General features: G+C 40.1%; 1 protein-coding gene across 1 annotated transcript in view; it reads right to left on the reverse strand.

Annotated features, from left to right (window-relative positions):
* Nucleotides 1-6,072: 6,072 nt before the first annotated feature.
* LOC135476133 (matrix metalloproteinase-25-like) overlaps nucleotides 6,073-23,180 on the reverse strand; it is a 61,936-nt gene continuing 44,828 nt past the window's right edge. The window contains exons 4-10 of the mRNA XM_064756047.1: nucleotides 16,868-17,049; nucleotides 16,422-16,517; nucleotides 13,743-13,901; nucleotides 13,187-13,389; nucleotides 12,564-12,708; nucleotides 11,702-11,971; nucleotides 6,073-11,213 (exon numbers count right to left, since the gene is read on the reverse strand). Of these exons, the coding sequence (XP_064612117.1) occupies nucleotides 10,966-11,213; nucleotides 11,702-11,971; nucleotides 12,564-12,708; nucleotides 13,187-13,389; nucleotides 13,743-13,901; nucleotides 16,422-16,517; nucleotides 16,868-17,049 (1,303 nt within the window). The 3' untranslated portion in view covers nucleotides 6,073-10,965. The remainder of the gene's footprint in view (nucleotides 11,214-11,701; nucleotides 11,972-12,563; nucleotides 12,709-13,186; nucleotides 13,390-13,742; nucleotides 13,902-16,421; nucleotides 16,518-16,867; nucleotides 17,050-23,180) is intronic.

Genomic DNA, 23,180 nt, shown 5'->3' on the forward strand with positions numbered 1-23,180 from the left:
TCTTAAGTTTTCCAGTAGTGTTAATCTTCAAGGCGATACAACACAAATACACACATGACAGAAGTCTACGGAAAGTGTTTTTGTGGCAAAGGACTTCTTTTTGTATTGGAAAAATAAAGCTTGAAGCATTAAAGAAATTGCTTTGATTGTTTATTTATTTTTCACTTCCTCCAGAGTTGGCATATCCACTCACCCCCATGCTGTCCGTGTCGGACTGTCGTCATGACTGAAATACTGTTAAACACGACGTGAAACATCAGTCACTCGCCCACTCCCATTATGTGGGTGTTAATGACAGTAAACTACAGATTTTGTTTTCCAGACTACAAATTGGCTTAAGTTGAGGTTGGCATCTCTGACAAGGGCAGTCTCACCAGTATACCACGATTAACCTCATCTGTTGTACAGGGTCAGTCTCACCAGTATACCAGGGTTCAACTCATCTGTTGTACAGGGGCAGTCTCACCAGTATACCAGGGTTCAACTCATCTGTTGTACAGGGGCAGTCTCACCAGTATACCAGGGTTCAACTCATCTGTTGTACATTGTCTGTGTCACCAGTATACCAGGGTTCAACTCATCTGTTGTACAGGGTCAGTCTCACCAGTATACCAGGGTTCAACTCATCTGTTGTACAGGGGCAGTCTCACCAGTATACCAGGGTTCAACTCATCTGTTGTACAGGGGCAGTCTCACCGGTATACCACGATTAACCTCATATGTTGTACAGGGTCAGTCTCACCAGTATACCAGGGCTCAGTTCATCTGTTGTACAGGGGCAGTCTCACCAGTATACCAGGGCTCAACTCATCTGTTGTACAGGGGCAGTCTCACCAGTATACCACGATTAACCTCATCTATTGTACAGGGTCAGTCTCACCAGTATACCAGGGTTCAACTCATTTGTTGTACAGGGTCAGTCTCACCAGTATACCAGGGTTCAACTCATCTGTTGTACAGGGTCAGTCTCACCAGTATACCAGGGTTCAACTCATCTGTTGTACAGGGTCAGTCTCACCAGTATACCAGGTTTCAACTCATCTGTTGTACAGGGTCAGTCTCACCAGTATACCATGATTAACCTCATCTGTTGTACAGGGTCAGTCTCACCAGTATACCAGGGCTCAACTCATCTGTTGTACAGGGGCAGTCTAACCAGTATACCACAATTAACCTTATCTGTTGTACAGGGTCAGTCTCACAAGTATACCAGGGTTCAACTCATCTGTTGTACATTGTCTGTCTCACCAGTATACCACGATTAACCTCATCTGTTGTACAGGGGCAGTTTCACCAGTATATAACAATTAACCTCATATGTTGTACAGGGTCAGTCTCACCAGTATACCACGATTAACCTCATCTGTTGTACATTGTCTGTCTCAGTAGTATACCACGATTAAACTCATATGTTGTACAGGGTCAGTCTCACCAGTATACCAGGGTTCAATTCATCTGTTGTGCAGGGGCAGCCTCACCAGTATACCAGAGTTCAACTCGTCTGTTGTACATTGTCTGTCTCACCAGTATACCACGATTAAACTCATCTGTTGTATAGGGTCAGTCTCACCAGTATACCAGGGTTCAACTCATCTGTTGTACAGGGTCAGTCTCACCAGTATACCAGGGTTCAACTCATCTGTTGTACAGGGTCAGTCTCACCAGTATACCAGGGCTCAACTCATCTGTTGTACAGGGTCAGTCTCACCAGTATACCAAGGGTCAGTTCATCTGTTGTACAGGGGCAGTCTCACCAGTATACCAGGGTTCAACTCATCTGTTGTACAGGGTCAGTCTCACCAGTATACCAGGGTTCAACTCGTCTGTTGTACAGGGTCAGTCTCACCAGTATACAACAATTAACCTCATCTGTTGTATAGGGTCAGTCTCACCAGTATACCAGGATTCAACTCATCTGTTGTACAGGGTCTGTCTCACCAGTATACCAGAGTTCAACTCATCTGTTGTACAGGGTCAGTCTCACCAGTATACCAGGGTTCAACTCATCTGTTGTACAGGGTCAGTCTCACCAGTATACCAGAGTTCAACTCATCTGTTGTACAGGGGCAGTCTCACCAGTATACCAGGGTTCAACTCATCTGTTGTACAGGGTCAGTCTCACCAGTATACCAGGGCTCAGTTCATCTGTTGTACAGGGTCAGTCTCACCAGTATACCAGGGTTCAACTCATCTGTTGTACAGGGCAGTCTCACCAGTATACCAGTGTTCAACTCATCTGTTGTACAGGGTCAGTCTCACCAGTATTCCAGGGTTCAACTCATCTGTTGTACAGGGTCAGTCTCACCAGTATACCATGATTAACCTCATCTGTATCAAGGGATCAGTGTTAACAGTATGCCATGATTAACCTCATCTGTATCAAGGGATCAGTGTTAACAGTATACTAGGGTTAAACTGACCTGTATTAAGGAATCAGTCTCATCAGTATACCAGGGTTAGCTTCACCTGTATTATAGGATCTGTCTCAGAACTGTACTAGGGTTAGCCTCACCTGTATTAAGAGATCTGTCTCAGCACTGTACTAGGGTTGGCCTCACCTGTATTAAGGGATCAGTCTCAGCACTGTACTAGGGTTAGCCTCATCTGTGTTAAGGGATCTGTCTCAGCACTGAACAAGGGTTAACCTCACCTGTAGTAAAGGATTAGTATCAGCACTGCACTAGGGTTAGACTCACTTGTGTTAAGGGGTCATTCTCAGCACTGTACTAGGGTTAGCCTCACCTGTGTTAAGGGATCTGTCTCAGCACTGAACAAGGGTTAACCTCACCTGTAGTAAAGGATTAGTATCAGCACTGCACTAGGGTTAGACTCACTTGTGCTAAGGGGTCATTCTCAGCATTGTACTAGGGTTAGCCTCACCTGTGTTAAGGGATCTGCCTCAGCACTGAACAAGGGTTAACCTCACCTGTAGTAAAGGATTAGTATCAGCACTGCACTAGGGTTAGACTCACTTGTGTTAAGGGATCATTCTCAGCACTGTACAAGGGTTAGTCTCACCTGTATTAAGGGATCATTCTCAGCACTACTAGGGTTAGCTTCACCTGTATTAAGGGATCAGTCTCAGCACTGTACTAGGGTTAGCCTCACCTGTATTAAGGGATCTGCCTCAGCACTGAACAAGGGTTAACCTCACCTGTAGTAAAGGATTAGTATCAGCACTGCACTAGGGTTAGACACACCTGTGTTAAGGGATCTGTATCAGCACTGAACAAGGGTTAACCTCACCTGTAGTAAAGGATTAGTATCAGCACTGCACTAGGGTTAGACACACCTGTGTTAAGGGATCATTCTCAGCACTGTACAAGGGTTAGTCTCACCTGTATTAAGAGATCTGTCTCAGCACTGTACTAGGGTTGGCCTCACCTGTATTAAGGGATCATTCTCAGCACTGTACTAGGGTTAGCCTCACCTTATTAAGAGATCTGTCACAGTACTGCACAAGGTTTAGCCTCATCTGTACTAGGGTTAGCCTCGCCTGAATTAAGGGATCTGTCTCAGCACTGTACTAGGGTTAGCCTCACCTGTATTAAGGGATCTGTCTCAGCAGTGTACTAGGTTTAGCCTCGCCTGTATTAAGGGATCTGCCTCAGCACTGTACTAGGGTTAGCCTCACCTGTATTAAGGGATCAGTCTCTGCACTGTACAAGGGTTAGCCTCACCTGTATTCAGGGATCATTCTCAGCCCTGTATTAGGGTTAGCCCCACCTGTATTAAGGGATTATTCTCAGCACTGTACTAGTGTTAGCCTCACCTGGGATCTGTCTCAGCACTTTACTAGGGTTAGCCTCACCTGTATTAAGGAATTTGTCTCAGCAGCATATTTGAGTTAGCCTCACCTGTATTAAGGGATCAGTCTCAGCCCTGTACTAGGGTTAGCCACACCTGTATTAAGGGATCATTCTCAGCCCTCTAGTAGGGTTAGCCACACCTGTATTAAGGGGTCATTCTCAGCACTGTACTAGGGTTAGCCTCACCTGTATTAAGGGATCTGTTTCAGCACTGTACTAGGGTTAGCCTTACCTGTATTAAGGGATCTGTCTCAGCACTGTACAAGGGTTAGCCTCACCTGTATTAAGGGATCAGTCTCAGCACTATACTAGGGTTAGCCTCACCTGAATTAAGGGATCTGTCTCAGCACTGTACTAGGGTTAGCCTCACCTGTATTAAGGGATCAAAGTATCAGCTTCGTCTGATTAGTCTTAGCATGTTGACGCGCGTGGTTGATGGATCTCAATGTGATCTACCGGTAGTCAAAACGATGTTAAAGCCTCTGTGAAGTTTGAAGAGACTAACTGTGTGATTGATAGATAAAATATGCCTTAACAAAACTTGCATGAATGTATGATATAAGTTTGATATATATCTCATATGTATGATATAAGTTTGATATATATCTCATATTGCCTATCCTGTATTACCATACTATTGTGCCTGTGCAAAACATCTACGAAACCAGTGTGATTAGTCGATTTATTTAATTAGTGCTTAACGCTGTACTCTGGAATTTTACTTGCTGATCAGTTATGGGTAGCTAGACTGCCTGGAGTAAAGTGCAGTCTTCTACCAGGTACCATGACTTGAAGCCGCAACAGAACCAGTTTTTGTGAAAAAACCCAAAGTCGCTTATCAAATCAACTTTCATTGATTACCAAGAATAGCTCAACTTGTTGCCTCTTAGTAATTTCAGACGCGTACATGTGTTTATAATGTTAAATAGATTGTAAAATGTTAATAACTTATAATGCAACCCGTTTTAAAACATTTAGGAACTTTATATGAATGGTAACTCATGAACATATGAGGCTTATATTTTATGAAAGGTATTTATTTGGGCTTTTCTAAAATAATAGATAATAACAAAGCTTTGATTGGATTTGGGCTGATCAGTTTTGTGCCAAAACTCCATGGCTCCTTTAAGCGAGAGGCATATCGTAGTTACATATCACGTACTGGCTTTTTCATTGCACGTGAAGACACAGGTGTACGTGAGAATGAAGAGGCAGGGCTTTCCAGGGTATAGACCAGAAATAGAGGCGTGAGTTCGATAAATATTACATTGATTTCCTGGTTATGTTCTACTGTACAATTAACAACTTAGGCTGGAAGTTTTTTATTAAAAAAAAACATCAGATATAATGCTTATTAGTTCTGTATCAGTACCCAATCTACACCCTGTCTATCCATCCGTGGCAAAAGTTTGTGGCAACTTCATTTCAACACTCTAACGTTATGTCTTTGATTGACGTTCAATGCCATACTCCAGAATTTTTAGCTAAAAATCATTTGTAAATGTGAAGGAAACTGGAACATTATCCAGTAAACAGACTTGTGGCAAGTTGCTGACAAGCTTTTGACCCCCGGCAGCAGGACCATGGCGTCATTTTATTGACGTCACATTAAAGGCAGTATGACGACGTTACAGTAGAAACAAATTCACTGTAACACTGTAGTCGTTGCTCTACAATGCTTTTGTTTTTTACATAATAATGGCTGAAGGCCCTGGGGCCGGTTTAATGAAGCTCACTTAGCTAAGTAAGCCCGCGATTATCATGGCAACGCATGTTGTAGAAATATAAAGTGCACATAGCTGAGGGCAACTTAACGCTAAGAAAACTTCATGAAACCGGCCCCTGCTTCACCTAAGCACCAACTTCCGAGATCAAAAATGAGCAGCCTCCTATCAGAATGGGTGTCCGGGGCGGAATAGGGGGAGTTTCAAGTTGGAACTCTTTAGTCATCCAAGGTAAAAACAGTCCTGCTCTGTCATGTGAATGGTGAAATATGTTAGGCAACTTTTGTTGACAATTTACTGATCAGCTGTCTCACCTTTTTAAAGAGGCACACGTGACACCTCTTTCCTTTAGGAACTTTTCACGTTCACAAACATTCAGATTCTCAATCTTCTCTATCATTCCTCCACTCTAAATGTCTTTTTATGACACTTTTTTCAGACTCTTTCTACCTTCAACAATAAAAGAATTCGAACTCGAAACTCCCCTATTGTGTCCGGAGGAATGAATGAAATATGAACAATCACAAACTACATTTGTATACAAAGAAAAATTTATTTTGAGTTCACCATAACAAGCCAAATACATCGCGTCAACAAATTAAACAACGACCACAAATGCCGCTGTAAGCTGCATCGTCTGGATTGGATGTGGCATGCTTATGTATTTTGTACTCCAGGAAAAAAAACTTTTGTTCTTCACATTTTCACGACTGCAGTTATTGAAAACCATAAATTACTCAATTCATCGGATAAATTTAAAAAAAAAAATCTGACATGCATTGCTTGGTTGCAAGTAGGCTAGGCCTGTGTCGTCATTTTTTTTTTTTTTTTGGAAGCTGTGGCGTCATATACACTGGATTGTCTTCAGAAACGAGAACTTAATGACGTAAACTGGTCTAGCCGCCACAAATTCTTTCTAAATCCAGAGTCACAAAAATACACATCACACCCCACTTCATGTCTGGCCAACAACTCCTACATTTCAATGGAAAAGAATGAGGGAAAGGCAATGCAATGTGCAATTGAAAATCGAAATTAAACGGGATTTGGAAGAACTTTGTAACCATAATTTAACCCATACTGTTTTTGAATGAAATCTTTCTCAGACAACACATAAATGTCGTACATGCATGTCAAAGCAGCGAAAAAGGGACATATATATGCTACATAAACACTGAAACCATTCGTTCAGAATATCTGCTGAACATAGCAAACTGGAAGAACAAAGGGTCTGGGCTCGATCGAGTCCATGTATGGAATAGGGGTGATAGTGATATTGTTGTGAATAACAGACTTGTGGTGATTCCTGTGACAAATAACTCGATTAGTCAAGTGGATCTTCGACAAAGTAAAATTCACTTAACCGATGAAACACGAGGCATGAAAAATGATAAATTACAAAAAACACAAAAATAAAGGAAGCCAATAACAAACTTATAATTGACAACATATTTCATGCTTATTTCAAGAATTCAGGTGATAAAGATACAGAAATAAGTTATATCTACATTGTGTTTTTCTATTCAATACTATACCGAAAACCTGAGTGTTCATCGAGTGCAGAAAATAAGAAACAGAATTAACCTTATACAGGATCCGCAGTATAATTCTAACCATGGTTGCTATCCTGTCTTGAGCAGAACTTAACGGTATGCCATAATTTTACACTGAATAGGAAAATTACAGCATAATGCCATAATTTTACATCACGTTGGGACAATACAGAACACATGGGAACATTACAGCGTAATGTCATAATTTTACACCATGTGGGAATATTACAGCGTAATGTCATAATTTTCACCACATGGGAAGATTCAAGCGTAATGCCATTATTTTACACCACATGGGAACATTACGGTGTAATGTTATAATATTACACGGAATGGGAACATTACAATGTTATGCCATAAACCATTATGCCATTTTAAACTGTACTGTAACAAAAAGTAATGCTGCAGAACTTTACACTATATGGCAATGACTCTCTATATATACTAATATATACTATGGGTGGTACAGATTAGCAAACGACCCAACACTGGAAACAAATGGTGCAATAAATTACTTTATATATAAATATTGATTTTCTGACTCAGATGTGTGCTGAGAAATAAACTTACTTTGGCAGTGTATATATAATGAATAGTGACAGACTACATTTAGACAAATATACAAGACAATACCGTACGTAACATAAAATACACTGAATAAGCCCGTAACCTTTTTTGTATGATAGCATTGTACTGGCGAAAATAAAGTTTGAAAATACACATAAATACACAAACACATAAACTTCAACATACAATATATACCAGATGAGGGATTTCCGTACACAACCATTCTTTTATCACTATAGTGCATGGTATTGATATATTTTTAAATTATTCTTTCGGATTTCTCTTGTATATTTGCTAAGATGTTTATACGACCTTTAGTTGCTTATGCATGTTGTACCCCATGAAAATTAACTGTTTGAAGCACGAACTAAAACTGTTTAAAGTTCTTCATAACGCCGCAAATTCATCACTGAAAATTGTCAGATATTTGGTTTGCTATTTTAAAAATTCAAACCCGAACCAGTTTATGAAAATAAAGAGGAAAGACAAAAAAAGCTTGCAATTTTTTTTGTTGTTGTTCTTGAACCAAAGCTCTGTTTCCAAGCTCAAGCCCAAGTAATTCGCTCTAAGTATAAATGTATGTTTGTAATCATCACTGGTGCTGTGCTTTGCTAAGACTAACTCAGGAAGAATACACGAGCTCTCTTTCTCAAAGACTCATCAGTCGAATCTCTCAGAACCCGCGCAAGGCACATTTCTCACAAAGAGAGAAGACTATTTCCTTGGGACGTACAGCGTAATGAGAAATCAGTACCGCGTTGCAATCTCCTCGTCTTTGCACGTCATTCACTAAGGTGCAGTTATACGTGCAAAATAAAGCTAGGTGCAAAAATTTAGGTTCACATATTGTAACTTTGTCACCTGATTATATTCCACCCATACGTACGATTATCTGACATTTACAACCAAAGCTGGGTCATATCACAACCCACATAAGTTCATAGCCACAAAGTATGGAGACTATATTCCTGATATCCCACAGAGCCGACCTACTATGATAAGCAGTGGATCATTCTTGTCACATGTAACTCCCACCGAGTGATTAATGGGTAACCTTCTTATTGCTGTTTCTCTACCAAATTTCAGCCATAGGCTTCTCAGGAAATACTAGGCTTCCTGCTAAACATATCTCCCTAAATAAATATCAAAGGATGTGTGATACAACCGTGCATTAGTTTTACAAACATATAATATCATATGACATAATCTCATATTGGTAAGTTCTGAGTGTGAAAACAGACTGGAACACGTCTTCCATACAATCAGCAGTGATACAAATTTATAAAGAATAAAAATACCTTAAGATCTGAAGCCAGTGACATCTTAAAGCAACCACGTATAACTTGTGACAGCATTACGGACTATATCATTCTGGGATACACTTGCACACTCATTTAAAAATCGTACACTTACACGCTGTAATGTATAGAATTTTGACTTACACATTGCTTCTACGGTCTGTTGCGGATAAATCCACGCGCTTGGGGAGGACTGACAAAAATGTACATGTATAAGGATTCACAATACCGTAAGTGTAAGAGTTAACGGCTGATGCCACACCCTCATAACGAATATAAATATAAGGTACTTAATTTTATCAAGCTCTCATTTGGCACTACTTTCTTGAGCTAGTGGGGAGGTTGAGTAGATAATGCGTGAATTCAACCTTATTTTGTATCGAATGGTATCATTGGATGAAACCTTCGCCCTGCGTTCATTGGCTTTTAACGGGCAACAAATATCAGTTTAGAAGACTGTCGCCCTGCATGGTGCTCTATGCACAACAACTAATCAGTCGCAAGGGAAATGAAATCTTTGCTTGCGATTTGTAATGAAACGCCATTTTAACTCGACAGTCTCTCTACTTCGGAGCAAAACTAACAATTGGACGCAACCGTTATTGTCTTTTTGTTGTTGTTGTTGGATGGCAGCTTTATCACATAAAAGGGACCATGTTTTTGATTGCAAAAGCAGAGCTAATGCATATAGAACGAATACATGTATCACGATGGAGTTGACATCGGCAGCTATACATTCTCTGAGGTTGTCATTAATGCTGAAAATCACTGACGAGGGTAATAATGCTGAAAATCACCGAAGGGGTAATAATGCTGAAAAATCTCCGAGGAGGTAACAATGCCTGAAAATCGCTGAGTGTGAAAAATGTAAAATTCACCAATAACTGAGCTTGGGGTGGACGTCAGGAGTGAGATTATGTGCTTCATACAAAATGTCAAAGTTGCTTGAAAGCATAGCTTTCATGCACAATCTAAATAGGCCTACAGCCATGCATGGTGACGTCATTTACACGTGGACCAAGGCAACGTTTTCTTTATCACTGACTCATCCTTAGACGGTACTTGCCAGGCGGAAAGTTTAGGCCTAAACGAAATAATATGTCACGAGAATTCTGAAAAAATGTTTCGTCTATATGCATTTAAAATAAATACGGGTATGTCGACCTTTTCTGAACTCATTTTACACATGACATTCACACGCACTCAATTTTAAACAATATTTTTGCAATAATACATACTAAAATACATACTCTGAATTGTCAAGGAGTTATCTTCATGCAACTAAACGCACAGTATATATATTAAATATGATATAAAACACAAAGGTAAAAAAAATCTTGTATCAAACTGTATAATAATTTGGTCTCGTGAACAACTCAGTGGTAAACTTTATGATGGCGATAAACTCAGGGTTAATAAAGTCATTGGTCAAATGGTGTCTACATGTGAGCTTTATGTGCCACGTCTTCAAAATGCACAAATGACTTTTGACAACCAATCATAACTATTTAGATGACAATGATCTTGAATAAATTAAAAAGTACATATTTTGTTTACGTTCTTCGGATTGGTTCTGAGCAATCGTAATTTCTCGCCTGTAGATCACGTGATAATACATAGTGTTGTCACTTCCGCAGTTTGAGGATCAGCCTCACTCTGAAAATTAATTCTCAAATTTAAAAATAGGCTCATGTTTTTATGCCTACGGTGATTTTTTTTTCAAAATATACAATCTAGCACTTACAAAATGTACAAGAGCTTATACAAAACACCTTGCGAACATTGCAACTGGGAAGTATTTTAAAAAAATCTCAAGCTTCAATACCCTGCACGTGCAATACAACTTTCAGTGTTGGCAAACATTCAATTCCCCATCAATTACTTTCAAACGCAAGCTCAAGCTCTTTTGCAACTCCAAATATCTTTTTAAAGACTTTTCCAATTTAAATACATTTTGATTTGGCTCGCAGGCCTACATTATATCACCTTTGATTAATAATTGGGGAATCCTTCATTAAAGATCGTTCGATAAGAGAATGGAAGTCAGGAGAAGTAATACAACAGCAGATGACGTGATTCGACTCCCAGAATGCTCCACGGCATTGTTGAGACTGGCGGAGTACATCTGCTCGGCGGAATTCACCTCGGCGTTTTCACAACGCATGAATTTTGTGGACGACTTTTTGGGGTCTATGTGATTTACTGCCATGCTATTGTCATTAAACTCCCAGTAAAACTGGTCCTGGAAGAAGTATGTCTTTTCTGAAATAAAGAGGAAAAAGAGACCGTGTTAATAACACTTCGATACAGATTAACAATCGACAAATAAACTGGTTACGATATTTGTTGAAGTTCTTCAAACCTACACCGTAATCATCACATCTGGACATTTTACATGAGAATCACAAATTTCCTGATGTTCTAGCAGCCCACAGAAGTTTTCTACCTGGCGAGGTGCTTTACTCAAATTAATTGTTACCGTATTTAATTTTTTTTAATTTTGAAAACTATTTGGATTTTTTATTCTCTACTTTTCCTCGTATACGTTTATTACAAAGGCATAATCTTCTAACAAAAAAAAAGGAACCTCTTTAAATCTTTGAAAATCTTATCAGACATGGTTGATCGTTCATGTGCTTGAGAGAGTTTTGCGGGATTTCTTGTGCATTCAGATTAAACTGTGAAAATGCTACTTTTCCTATCAATCTTTCAGTTGGACATATTCCTGTTGTCTGTATACATAGCCTTACCATCCCAGTACTTGAAGGCGGCGTTCACCGGAAGTTTCACACCTCTCCACACGCTCATGTCACGTGGGTAGTCGAACTCCGCCACGTTCTTACTGTCCAACTTCCAGTACATGTCTCCACTGATCAGGTAGGTCCGCTTGTTGTACGACCACACGAACACAGCGTCTATCTTCTTTACATCACTGGGCAATCCGAACTCTGAGAGTGGTCTCCCTTCTTTTGGGAACCCATTCACCAGCGAGTTCGCTTCGAACTTCCAATACCGGTCACCTGTAGGTGTAATGTATATAAACGAATGAATGAATTGATGAATGACTGAGTGAGTTGTAATAGCACGCCAATCGTTGTTTGTGGAAAAGGTTTATAAAAAAGGAAATATAAATATTTAGGACTAGGGTATTTCCTTGCTTTACCGCATATTTTTTCTGCATATTATCCGCCTCCACCCCTCTCACCCCAAAGAAGGTCGATCTGCGAACACAGACTGTTCCACATCCAATCCTCTGCCGCCAAAAACCGTTTTCGCCTACACAAGTCTAGTCACAAAACTCACATCAAACTGTACACATGAATGAAAAACGTTTAAACCTGAGTCGTTAATATTTTTCTTTAGTTCCCTTACACCTATTACGTGCCTTTCCCTTACTTTGGACCCTATATCTCCGCTTAAACCCGATAAACAGAACCCTAGCTGATTGGCTGACAGTTGGGATATGAGATCACGTGTTAAAACCGCTGTAACCGTCACGAACTTATGCCCAACCTGGACTTGTCTGGCTGTGATCTGAGTACTGTTCTCGCCAACCACCACCTGGAATATTAAAGTGGTTTTTTTTTTCTGGTGTATTTTTCTCAGCCTCACCTATAAAGAAGATGATTTTTCCCGTTTCAGGATCCTCGTACAAAGCGTCTATGTGGTCGATATGGGTGGGCAAGTCGTGCCAGAACTGGTGAATCTGTACCGGCGATCCGTGTATCACACCGTCCTTGTTCAAGCGCCAGAACCACTGAAACGGACAACAGGGTGATTCTTTTATTTCTAGACTGTTTCCACAACATTTGCTCCAAATCAAAGATAACATGCATGCTACAGCCTAAAATTTGTGGGGAAGAGCTGTTTGGTACTAGTAATCAGAGAACATAAAATGCTGCATGATAGGACGTATAAAATCACTATAGGCATGAGTGCGAAGTCTTCTTTATTTTGCAACATCGATGCAAAGTTTTCGGCAGGTAATCAGCTAGCGGGACGTATATCCTAATTAAGTATAAATATTCCTAGTCATCAGTTCTACCGCCGTTGTTTATCAAAATTCTGCATTAGCCAATCATACAAAAAACTCTGAAAAAAGTCAGATGATAGAAATCTGTTGTGCTACCATGACTGATCATTACCATTGATTCATCTTACATGTTTTGGTTTTATAATTGTTATATCAGCGGTTTTAAGGGGGTTTAACACAGAATTAGCAAGAATAAACGTACTCGTTGTCGAAAGATGTAGACCTCTTGTCGTATGATAGCGACGGCATCGTACGACATTGTACAAGGGTTCGGAATGGATCCTTCTGGATCGATGGAGCGGGGCGTGCCGGTAGGGGGCGTGCTGCTCGGCTCATCCGGGGACCTTGTCGGTATCTGAGGTAGGCGGGGTGTGAAGTTGTCGTCTGGTTGAGGACGACGACCACCTGTTGTGAAAATTAAAACAAATATTTACTGATTATGTCCAAAAAAATACTGATTGGGAGCTAATTAAAGAACTTTTTGGCTTGGCTTCTGAGACTTACATATACGCAGTGGACTGGCATATTATAAGCAAACATTTATGTGCATCCATCGTTATAGGCCTGCATTTGGTCATATAACCACATGCGTATTCCAAACAACAATTATTCCAAATGCGAGTGTTTTAACGATGGTAAACGAAATCGCCTAGAGAAACACCCATCTGAAGACATAGATACGGGATATTAGCTACCTATTACTATCCTTTAAACCATTAGTTACTGTGGTACATTTTCTTAATACTGATAAAACATACCGTATAGAGTCTGAATGCCACTAATATCATCGTAGGGCAGCTCAAAATTTTCCTGATAACCTTGATACCATGGATACATGAGCGCCCCCTGCACGTTGCTATGGGCGAGGCCGAGGGCGTGGCCAAACTCGTGGGCGGCAACCATAAATAGGTCAATACCTACAATACATAAGACAGGCAATTAGATTGGTTTAAGTTTTACTGTATAAAGGTATGACGAGGGTAATTACACGACATGTTGACTGTGGGCTGCATGTGTACCTATAACTCTGAAAACTGACTGTATTTTGGGACCCCATGGATTTATATACATATCACATACAGATTGAAAGTGAATTTATCATCAAAAAAGAGAAATTTATGTTTGGTTTTACAACTTACAAGTAAAATCTCTTGCGCAGTCGGGAAATTTTATTGTACATAAATAATACCTGTAGTTTCTCCAACTCAAGAAATGTCTTACGACGTGCGCAGCACAGAACAACACCAAGCTCGTATGCATTATTTTATAAAATGTTTATTTTTTTTTCAAATCGCAAATATCACAGCAACACGCTCATCCATCTGTTTCTAATACCACAAAACATTGTTAATACAATGCAAGGAACGGTGAAATTAAAATCGGACGGCGTCTAATAAAAACTGCTATCTTTGTTTTTCAAACAATGGTATCCCCAAGACATCGTGAGATCTACGAAGAGGTTTTGAATTCTGAAAGATATACGGTTACTTTGTTTCTGGGCATTGTGCACATGTGTATAGTGTTCTTTGTCATTCACTTGAGCAGATCAGAAAAAACATTGACAATCCCACAATGTTCAATTTTTTGTTCACCTGATAAACACGTGCAGTACAATGTTAAGCGAAATTCTCATACAATTGTTCTCCACGAATTAAGCCTCTGTTGATATCAATCGTAAAATTCAACAATACGTGAACCAAAAAGCAGTCATTTTTGTCTATATGGACTATACTCAAGGTATTAACATTATAAACAAATACTGCAGGTAGTAAAACTATTAACATTATACTCCAGTACAAGTATTTACCAAACATTTTAAGATTTAGGTCAAAAGTTCAACCACAGCCACAATTAACATGTTTAGCTTTAGGAAGATTTGAAAACTGCATACTGGTTCTATACTGCAAAAAAATATACCAACCACGACTTGAGGTCTTTTCTTTCTGATTTTTTTTAATCACTTGCAAGTTATGGCTTAAGTCTTAAGTTGCTTGATAAATACGAGTCCAGGTTTTAACACTATAGATATCACACTCCAGCTGTTAGCGCTGTATTACACCATACACTACCCTGCACGAGCGCAGTATTACACCATGCACTATTCTGCACGAGCGCTGTATTACACCATGCACTTTTCCGCACGCTCCACAACTAATACCATGAGTAAAGATAGTACGCCTTAAGTCCAATAATAAAATAAATTTAGCTCTAACGTTTCGTTAAGCGGTTCTATAATGATGCTTATTAATTATAACAACATATTCTACACGCCCCTCTCCTTCCCTTTTCCACATCTCCTCTTACTGCTGAATCATCAAAACACGGGCTGAAAGCTTACGACAGAGTTTCACCTCTCACTATCTATACTACTGGAATAGACTCGGGTAATATTCGTAACCATTTTTTCTTTGCCTGGGCATCTGTACCTTGTGGTAAGCCAACAGTATATGGTGATTCAAAGTGGACCTGAACCTCGCGAGATGCTGTTTCATAAGAACAATTATCTGATTCTCAGACAGGAATTCGTATGAAGTGAAAACTTGCTACATATTTGACGAGGGGTTTTACTGTAGCAAACATCCCACCTTTCTTCTACTCACTAAAGGCCATTGGGTACAGAGAGAATAAGCGCTTTTTAAAAAAAAAAGAGACAGCCAGATAAACTTTGCTGGTTTTATAAACATCGGATCCCACTTAGCCGAGCCATGAACTGTAAACCTGCTCGTGCTTGAGATAAGGCAAATAGAAGTGACGACAGAAAGCACAATGGCGACTATCTGCAATCCGAGAGATGAATGACTGACCTGTCACCCAAAAGTCAACCGACTTGACGCGCAGTCAGTTAATCTACCCCAAGGTCATATAGGCGTCTTCAAGGTCATTCCAGATAAAGAGGATTTGTGACAACATAATGCTAAGTGCTTCTAGTAATACCTTTGGGTGTGGTTAAGAAAACAGAATAAAAACTATTTTACGGGGTTTCAAATGCTTAAATTTTGACGCCTAGTGCGTCGTTAACAGTCGAAAACAATGAAGGCCAGAGTCTAGTGCATCTGCATGCTTTCACCAACGGGTCGATAAAGGTTTAACATACTCGAGCTCTATCTGAGCGCGAAAAAGACATCAAAGGGAGAAAACAGACAAAATGTCTTTCTTGTCATCTTAAGTTGTTTTTTTTTCTGGATTTCTGGACAAACAACAATAAACAGAGGGAAATTGTATTGGTGTGTTTACAGGTTTTGTTTTGTTTTGTTTACAGATTCGTTTTTGTGTGTTTACAGGTTCGTATTTGTGTGTTTACAGGTTCGATTAATTTACAACGGGAAAAATCAATGGGAGATATTCACACTGTTGCCAAACCAATTACGGATCCCCTTTCACAATAAAGTTACTGATTCAGAAGAAAACTAGATGTAAAGATAGTCAGGATTGGTTACCTTCCTGAGAGTTGACGGTCCAATGCTCATCGTCATCAAAATGTGTGTCCCCTCCACGCTGTTCACCAGGGAAAAACGCATGCGCCAAAACTTTGCCTGCAAATTAAGATGGAACAATTGTTGAACAAAAATAGCATTTTCCCATGTTTTATAAACAAAGGCGGTGGTGGAAATTGGAAACTACAATTATAAAGTATGATGTAAAAATATTTGAGATGTAGTAACAATCTAATAGATTACAAGAACATATGAAGTGAGACATATATTTGCTCAATAATAATAATATTTATAATAATATTTGTTGTTTTTAAATCTAGTTTTGTACGGAAAATAAAGAAGACAACGGCTAAATATGTCTTGAGAATTACTACTTGTAAAATGGGTAAACGATTAAAAAAAAAAAGAAAATGCAGATCAACATTAATTAACATGTTCATGAGATGTACCTTGGCCATCAAAAGGGTAGCCATCCTGGTGATACCTGCTGGCGAACATGATCATGATGTCGGCTTCCCCGAAGATCTTCTCCTCGAATTCAAGGGTTGTCTTCCTTTGCCATACATAGAGGGCGTTGTAAATCGCTGTGCGAGTCTCAGATATTGACAGATCCGGACTGTAGTTCAGAATTCTGAAGCAGAAATGGAGAAAAGCGACGATAAGAGAACTGCCATAAACACTTAATCGGCGATACATTCTGACTGGGTTAAATAGAGGCAAGGATATACTTTCGAACAAGATTCTATCTCACAGGATTGTACAGAGATGAGAATTCTACAAAATCAGGCAAAACACAAAGAAAACAAGTTAACTTTAATGTTTAAATGTCACCCACCAAAAATGTTCCTACTATACTATAAAATACTAGGTACTATAGGTACTATACTATAACACATACGAAGCCACACAGTATACAGAAACTTTACTGTCAAAGCACATGGCTGAAGATGGAATGGTCTCTCCGTATTTCTAAGTAAGAACTGACTGTAACTCACTACACCTTAATTTTACTGTCAGAAAATACAGTTCGATCTGTTTTTACATTGCGTTATAATATACCGAAAAGAAATTTCATTTGATCAGTGTGCATGTTATTCCTAAACGATCTTGTATAATTTCTCAAGCACTATTCCGTCCCAGAACAAGCACAACATGTTTTGAAACGTCTGGAAAAAAGACATTTACATGGCTTCAATGTCTCACAGCTCTTATACTACAAGATAATTGACCCATCTGATCCAACCACTAAACAAACACTCAACGGAAGACAAAAAGAGCGAGTTACGAGGACCAAAACGACGTTCAAAATTGCTGCTAATGTACTGCTAACGGGTTTTCACACGGGCTACAAGAGTGACGCGCCGACGGAATACTGGGACAAATGGAGATCTCTTCGCTCAGACAAATCTGGAGGAATATGCTCGGCGTCATCTTATGACGTTGTGAAGATGGATTAAGGCTGATGTGGGACGGTCCGCTGGGGATTAGGACAACCCTGGGATATCGGCACGGAACCGAGACAGAATAACAGTGAGGGGAGGGGGCAGAAGCGGTTTGAGCCACAGTGGACAGGTGTTTATCAAGACAAATCGCGAAGACACGAACTGTTTCCAGATGAGATGCAAGGTTCCAATTTGATTTAGTAATATTATTAATATATTATGCTATGCAAGGTTCCATTGTAATATCACTGGCGTGGGATACAAGGTTCTAATGGGATACAGTAACATTATTAGGATGTGATTCAAGGTTCCGGTGATGGCAATGCATGGATCCAGCGTTATTCAGTAACATTACTTGGATACGATCCAAAGTTCCATAATAATACAGTAGCATTACTGGACAACTGGTGCATAGGGCTAGGGTGGCCATGACAACCCCGTAGCCCTATTCGTAACAAAATACAACGCATTTATGACCTAACTGGAAAAGTGAATGACCTAATTATGACCTAATCTGAACTGTCAGTGACCTAATTATGACTTAATTTGAACTGTCAACCCATATTTGATATATGGGGTTATATTTCATCCATAAATAGATCAAGACGCAATAAGCTGGATGAAGCATTTCCATGTGCAAAACTGACGACATAAAGCAAAGGTTGGAGCGTTTCAAACATTTAATACATAACAACGACGTTAAAATCACCACAGAACATATTCTTTTGCTACAGGCTAGCGAAGTTATAACCTTGACATGGGTGAGTTTTACTGGGTACGGAAAAAGGAGCTCAACAACCACGAAGCCGCGTGAACTTGTGACACAAACAGTTTAAAATCGGGATTCCAAAGAAAAACGACTGAGGATCGTAGAAAAGTGCTCCGAACACTCGACATTGTGTTTTCTCCTTCCGGGCACGGACATCTCTTCATGGCCGAGGATCAGAAATGGCAGCGTGGAGAATGAGTCATTTTTGTAGCAGTCAGCTGGGATTAGTTCATATTTTCATAAGTGCTTGGCACGTCGATTATTTCGAGAGGCCAACTCGGCCTAGAATTTGTAATTGGATGTAATAGCCTTAGCAGGCAATTTGTTTTAGGTGGCTAGATTCGCGACCCCATTGGCACTCCAATTCAGGTTCATCCCTCTCTGTCAGTCATACGGGCTGAATGATGGGACTTTATCGGCCGCAGTTTTCAGATTCTCGGGACGTGTTATGTGCTGGAAAGAGCGGGACGAAATGAAGGCTATAGGTCTGTCGAAAAACATGGTTACGAGCATTAGCCCAACAACCCGCACTTAACATTAGCTAGCTCTGTCACCCGGACCACGTGCAGAAATTCCCGCCATCTCTTCGCAGAAACCTACAGGCCGGCAAATGGTTCACGCAAAAAACATTATACCCATGTAAAACTGGCTGATGCAAACTCTTGTTTAAATGCTTCCAGAAATTGTATACACTGGCGCATGCTATCAGTACAAGTCCTGAAGAGTACAGGGAAGGAAGCATTTCTCACTTGTCGAAATTCGTCCCGAAGTCACTATACTATGCCAGGAGAAATTCCACAGACAAACTTACATTTCGTAACATGGCTACCACACAGAGCTCGTCTGTGAGAGACACATGAACACCAAACTTCAGCTCAATACATAAAGTACTGAAGTCGTGAATTTGGTAATTTACGGTAATTTATATGCACATTCTTTGTATTTTATATGCATGTAAAACTTCCGCTTAATAACTTCTTTTTTTTTAACAAAAACCTGCAATACTTTTTGACATACCCCCCTCCCCCCCCCCCCACTCACATTTACTTTTACACAACACTGGTTCTATCGCATAATACATGAATTTTGTATTTTATGGTATTTAATATGCACACAGCGAATCAACAATGGAACGTTCCCTTCGTGTTATCGCACTCTACATTTGTGCAAAACCTGAGCTCAATGCATGCAGTACTTTTTGAGATACCACTCCTAACATTTTGCTTAACATCGCTTTCTCTGTTATTCGACGCAGACGCAGGGATACGGCACACCCAACGCCTGTACTTTGTAGGCTACAGATGAGCTGAAAATGAAGCATTCACAACCAGGTTTTCGTTTCCCTCAAAAGTAGCTAATCCGTATGTTTGAAGAAAACTAATCGGATTGACCAATATGTTCATTTGATGACATCAACGGAGTTGGATTTAATTAACGGATCAGTGATACTTAAGACTTAGGAAGAGTAATCGACATTACCCGCCACATTTTATAAGGCTTACGAATCTTTGCTTATGTCGATAACATAGTTCTGTTTACATCGAACGTCATCAGATATGACATTGTGAAAATTATCTGAACGTTTTTCACAGTCAGCTGTTTAATCCCTGGTAACGTACTCCTAAGTTATACCCAAGTTATTTGGAATTTAACAATACGTACACTTTCTATATTTCCGTCCTGAGCTGTAATCCTGACATACTGATGTAGCGCGTTGTCTAGAGTTTTACTACTAAAATACACGTGCCTGTGTTTTCTAACTTCCATCCCTAACACGAAGATAGCTCCGAACGGGTAACACGTAAGTCATCCCAGTAAAACATTGCATCGCCATCTGCTATGTGTTTGGGGGAGAACGTACTGATGCAAAGTACATGCACATGAGAGATTGAGGTGGAGATCGGGGGGTGGGGGTGGGGGGGATGGAGGGGGGATGGAGGGGGGGATGGAAGGGTGGTGGTGTCGACTCCTCTAGCTACCCGCAAAATGTTGCGATGACCCTCTTCAGGACCAGGGTATTCCGGTGAGGGGTTCGGTGTATAGCAGTAGTGTGAGCAGAAGAGAAGGCTGTGGAGGTATCACAATGTACTGGCAGAATTGGAACATGGGGCTTTCGAGGACTTTTTTTCGAGCAAGGTTTTAAAGGTCAGTTGCGAGGATGCGGTGAAAGAGATATAGAGCGGGTCAGTGTGTTACAAGAGCGTTAAATTTCCTAGGGCTCCGATCGAGGGAAGGGGTGGGAGGAAATAGGTGAGGGTAATACTGAGTGTGCAAAAACACCTACACCTATATGCATCGTCCATGGATTCCACAACTGATCCGTTGAAAGCCGAACGCTGATTGCCTTCACTAAGTGCGTTGTACTCAGCTTAAATTATGATTCGAGTTTGAAGGACCCAGTTGAAGTTAATCCCTGCATAATTATGCAAAATAAAAAGTCGATTACAATTCCGATGTGGATCAGTTTAATACCTGGCCTACTTTTGTGTAGTAATAGTAATGTTCTCAGACATTTCCGAGCGCTTAAAAAACTCTGAAAGTTTAAAAAAAAAGTTTAAAATCAATACCCTATGGCAATTTTTTGTCTTTGAAATCTGGTCTTGAGGCCAACATTTTGTCGCTTATACATAAATTCTTAAAACGGTGTTAAGGAGAATATGTAAACAATGATCATGTTTCAGTTGTACAGACTTGGATACATTACAAAGGTCACAAACTCTTGGCATTCGGTATACGTTTTTACACTGGTGATTCCGCCGTTATAAAAGCCAGCATGTAAGGACAAGGTTTAACGGCTGCTTAATAACTTAGGCTTCATTGTGATTTTATTTAAATCGTAAGATAATATTTCCATACAGATATGAACAACTTGTAACCGCCATGGCAACATCTGTGTATAGTGAAGAGATACGTCACTGGGGTAAATGCGATTGACGTAGCGTTGCGACAGCTTTGTAAAACGGGATTCAGTGCTACAAAGGCTTGGTGACTGCTGTAACACTGAGGCCCGACTGGGTTCAGCTATTGGCTGAGATTGAGCCAGACATCGGACAGTACTGGCTCTCGAACACGCGCTCGACTGACCGGGTCTCTCGCGCCTCGCCGAATCTGTTCTGAATAAACCAATCGATGAAGACTCGGGGGCTATTAAATTAGATCTGATCAACTCGATTAGTGTAAAAACCAACGATTTGCTTCACTCGATTGCTCAGAGGCTGTGGAACACGTTCCGGAGCTGAGACCAAACAAACCCCTTTGCACAGCCAATTGCGGGCCACAATGACGTTTGGAAACTTCCCCACACTTAAGGAAATTAGCCTGAAGTGCTTTCACCGTCGTCTTCTGTCAAAAATTGAAACTGATACTAGAACGAGTGATTAGCTTGGCTGGGGATCAATTTTTCTGCTCTGTGGAAGATCGAGGGCCTCTTGATATCTCACCATGTCCATTCTTCAAAGCATGATCCATTCTCAAGCCGAGCGTGCTCCGAGATCCTTCCAGAAAGTATCTACATAGGTTCCGACACAAACTTCAGGTTTCACCATTTTAGCATTTGTCTAAGGTGTCGGAGAGAACTCTGGGCCAAAGGTGAAGTCTCATTAGCTTAAGCAATATTGGAAAATTTAGCCCAAAGGTTATGATTGAAAGCGGGATTTTAGCATGGTCTGTGGATGAGCAATTCGTGAACTCATTCATGAATGATTCAGACTACTCTAGATTTTGAATGGTTAACGATAACCATTAACCGTTAATTAACCGTTAATCTTTAAAACAGTACAGGCCTTTACAGTTATGTTACACTGGAAACGTTTCTGTCAACAATTGTATCAAACTGCGGTGAGGTAATAACGGATACGAACTCACATCAACTCTCGTAAAGTGTACGAAAGCTGTTGAAAAGTGTAGTTAAAGAAATCCAGCAGACAGAGCAAAACCAGAGTAGTGACGATAGTGTGATAGCTGGCAAATGGTCACACTTAACAGGTGAAGTACGGCCTCTTGTCAATTTACCTCAGTCAGGGTTTTATTCTAATGTAAATGCATGTTAATGTAAATGCATACATATTAGCAAACTACACGCCCCCTATGTCCATGGCTTAAGCAGAATTAAGTAAAAAAAATTGCAGTGATGTTAATCGCAATTTATTAGACGCCATTGTTGTAGAATTACTCAAAATGCTGTGTTGTCATCACAAAAACATAAAAACAATGCAAAGATACATCTTAAAGAAACTTAAAAACAAAACTAGTTAAAACGCCTAAAAAGTAACTCCCCTTCCAACACATGCTTAGTAAGGATGAATGGCTTTAGAAATGGATCTTGCGATTATCGGCTTGGAACGCTCCTTCATGGTTTACTGTAGTGAGGTTAAGTTTTCTTATGGTCTTAAATACTTGTCCATTTCTAGATCACGTGATCATAGTTTATTATTAGACATATGCCATATCAGGTACAGCTCATACCAAAATTAGCGGTATGCCCTTGTACCATTTCTCAAAAGAGTTTACAGACGTCATCCCAGTAAGCGCAAGTGATCGAGATATGAAAAT

This window comes from Liolophura sinensis, chromosome 10 (genome assembly GCF_032854445.1).
Source record: "Liolophura sinensis isolate JHLJ2023 chromosome 10, CUHK_Ljap_v2, whole genome shotgun sequence".
Classification (NCBI taxonomy): domain Eukaryota; kingdom Metazoa; phylum Mollusca; class Polyplacophora; order Chitonida; family Chitonidae; genus Liolophura; species Liolophura sinensis.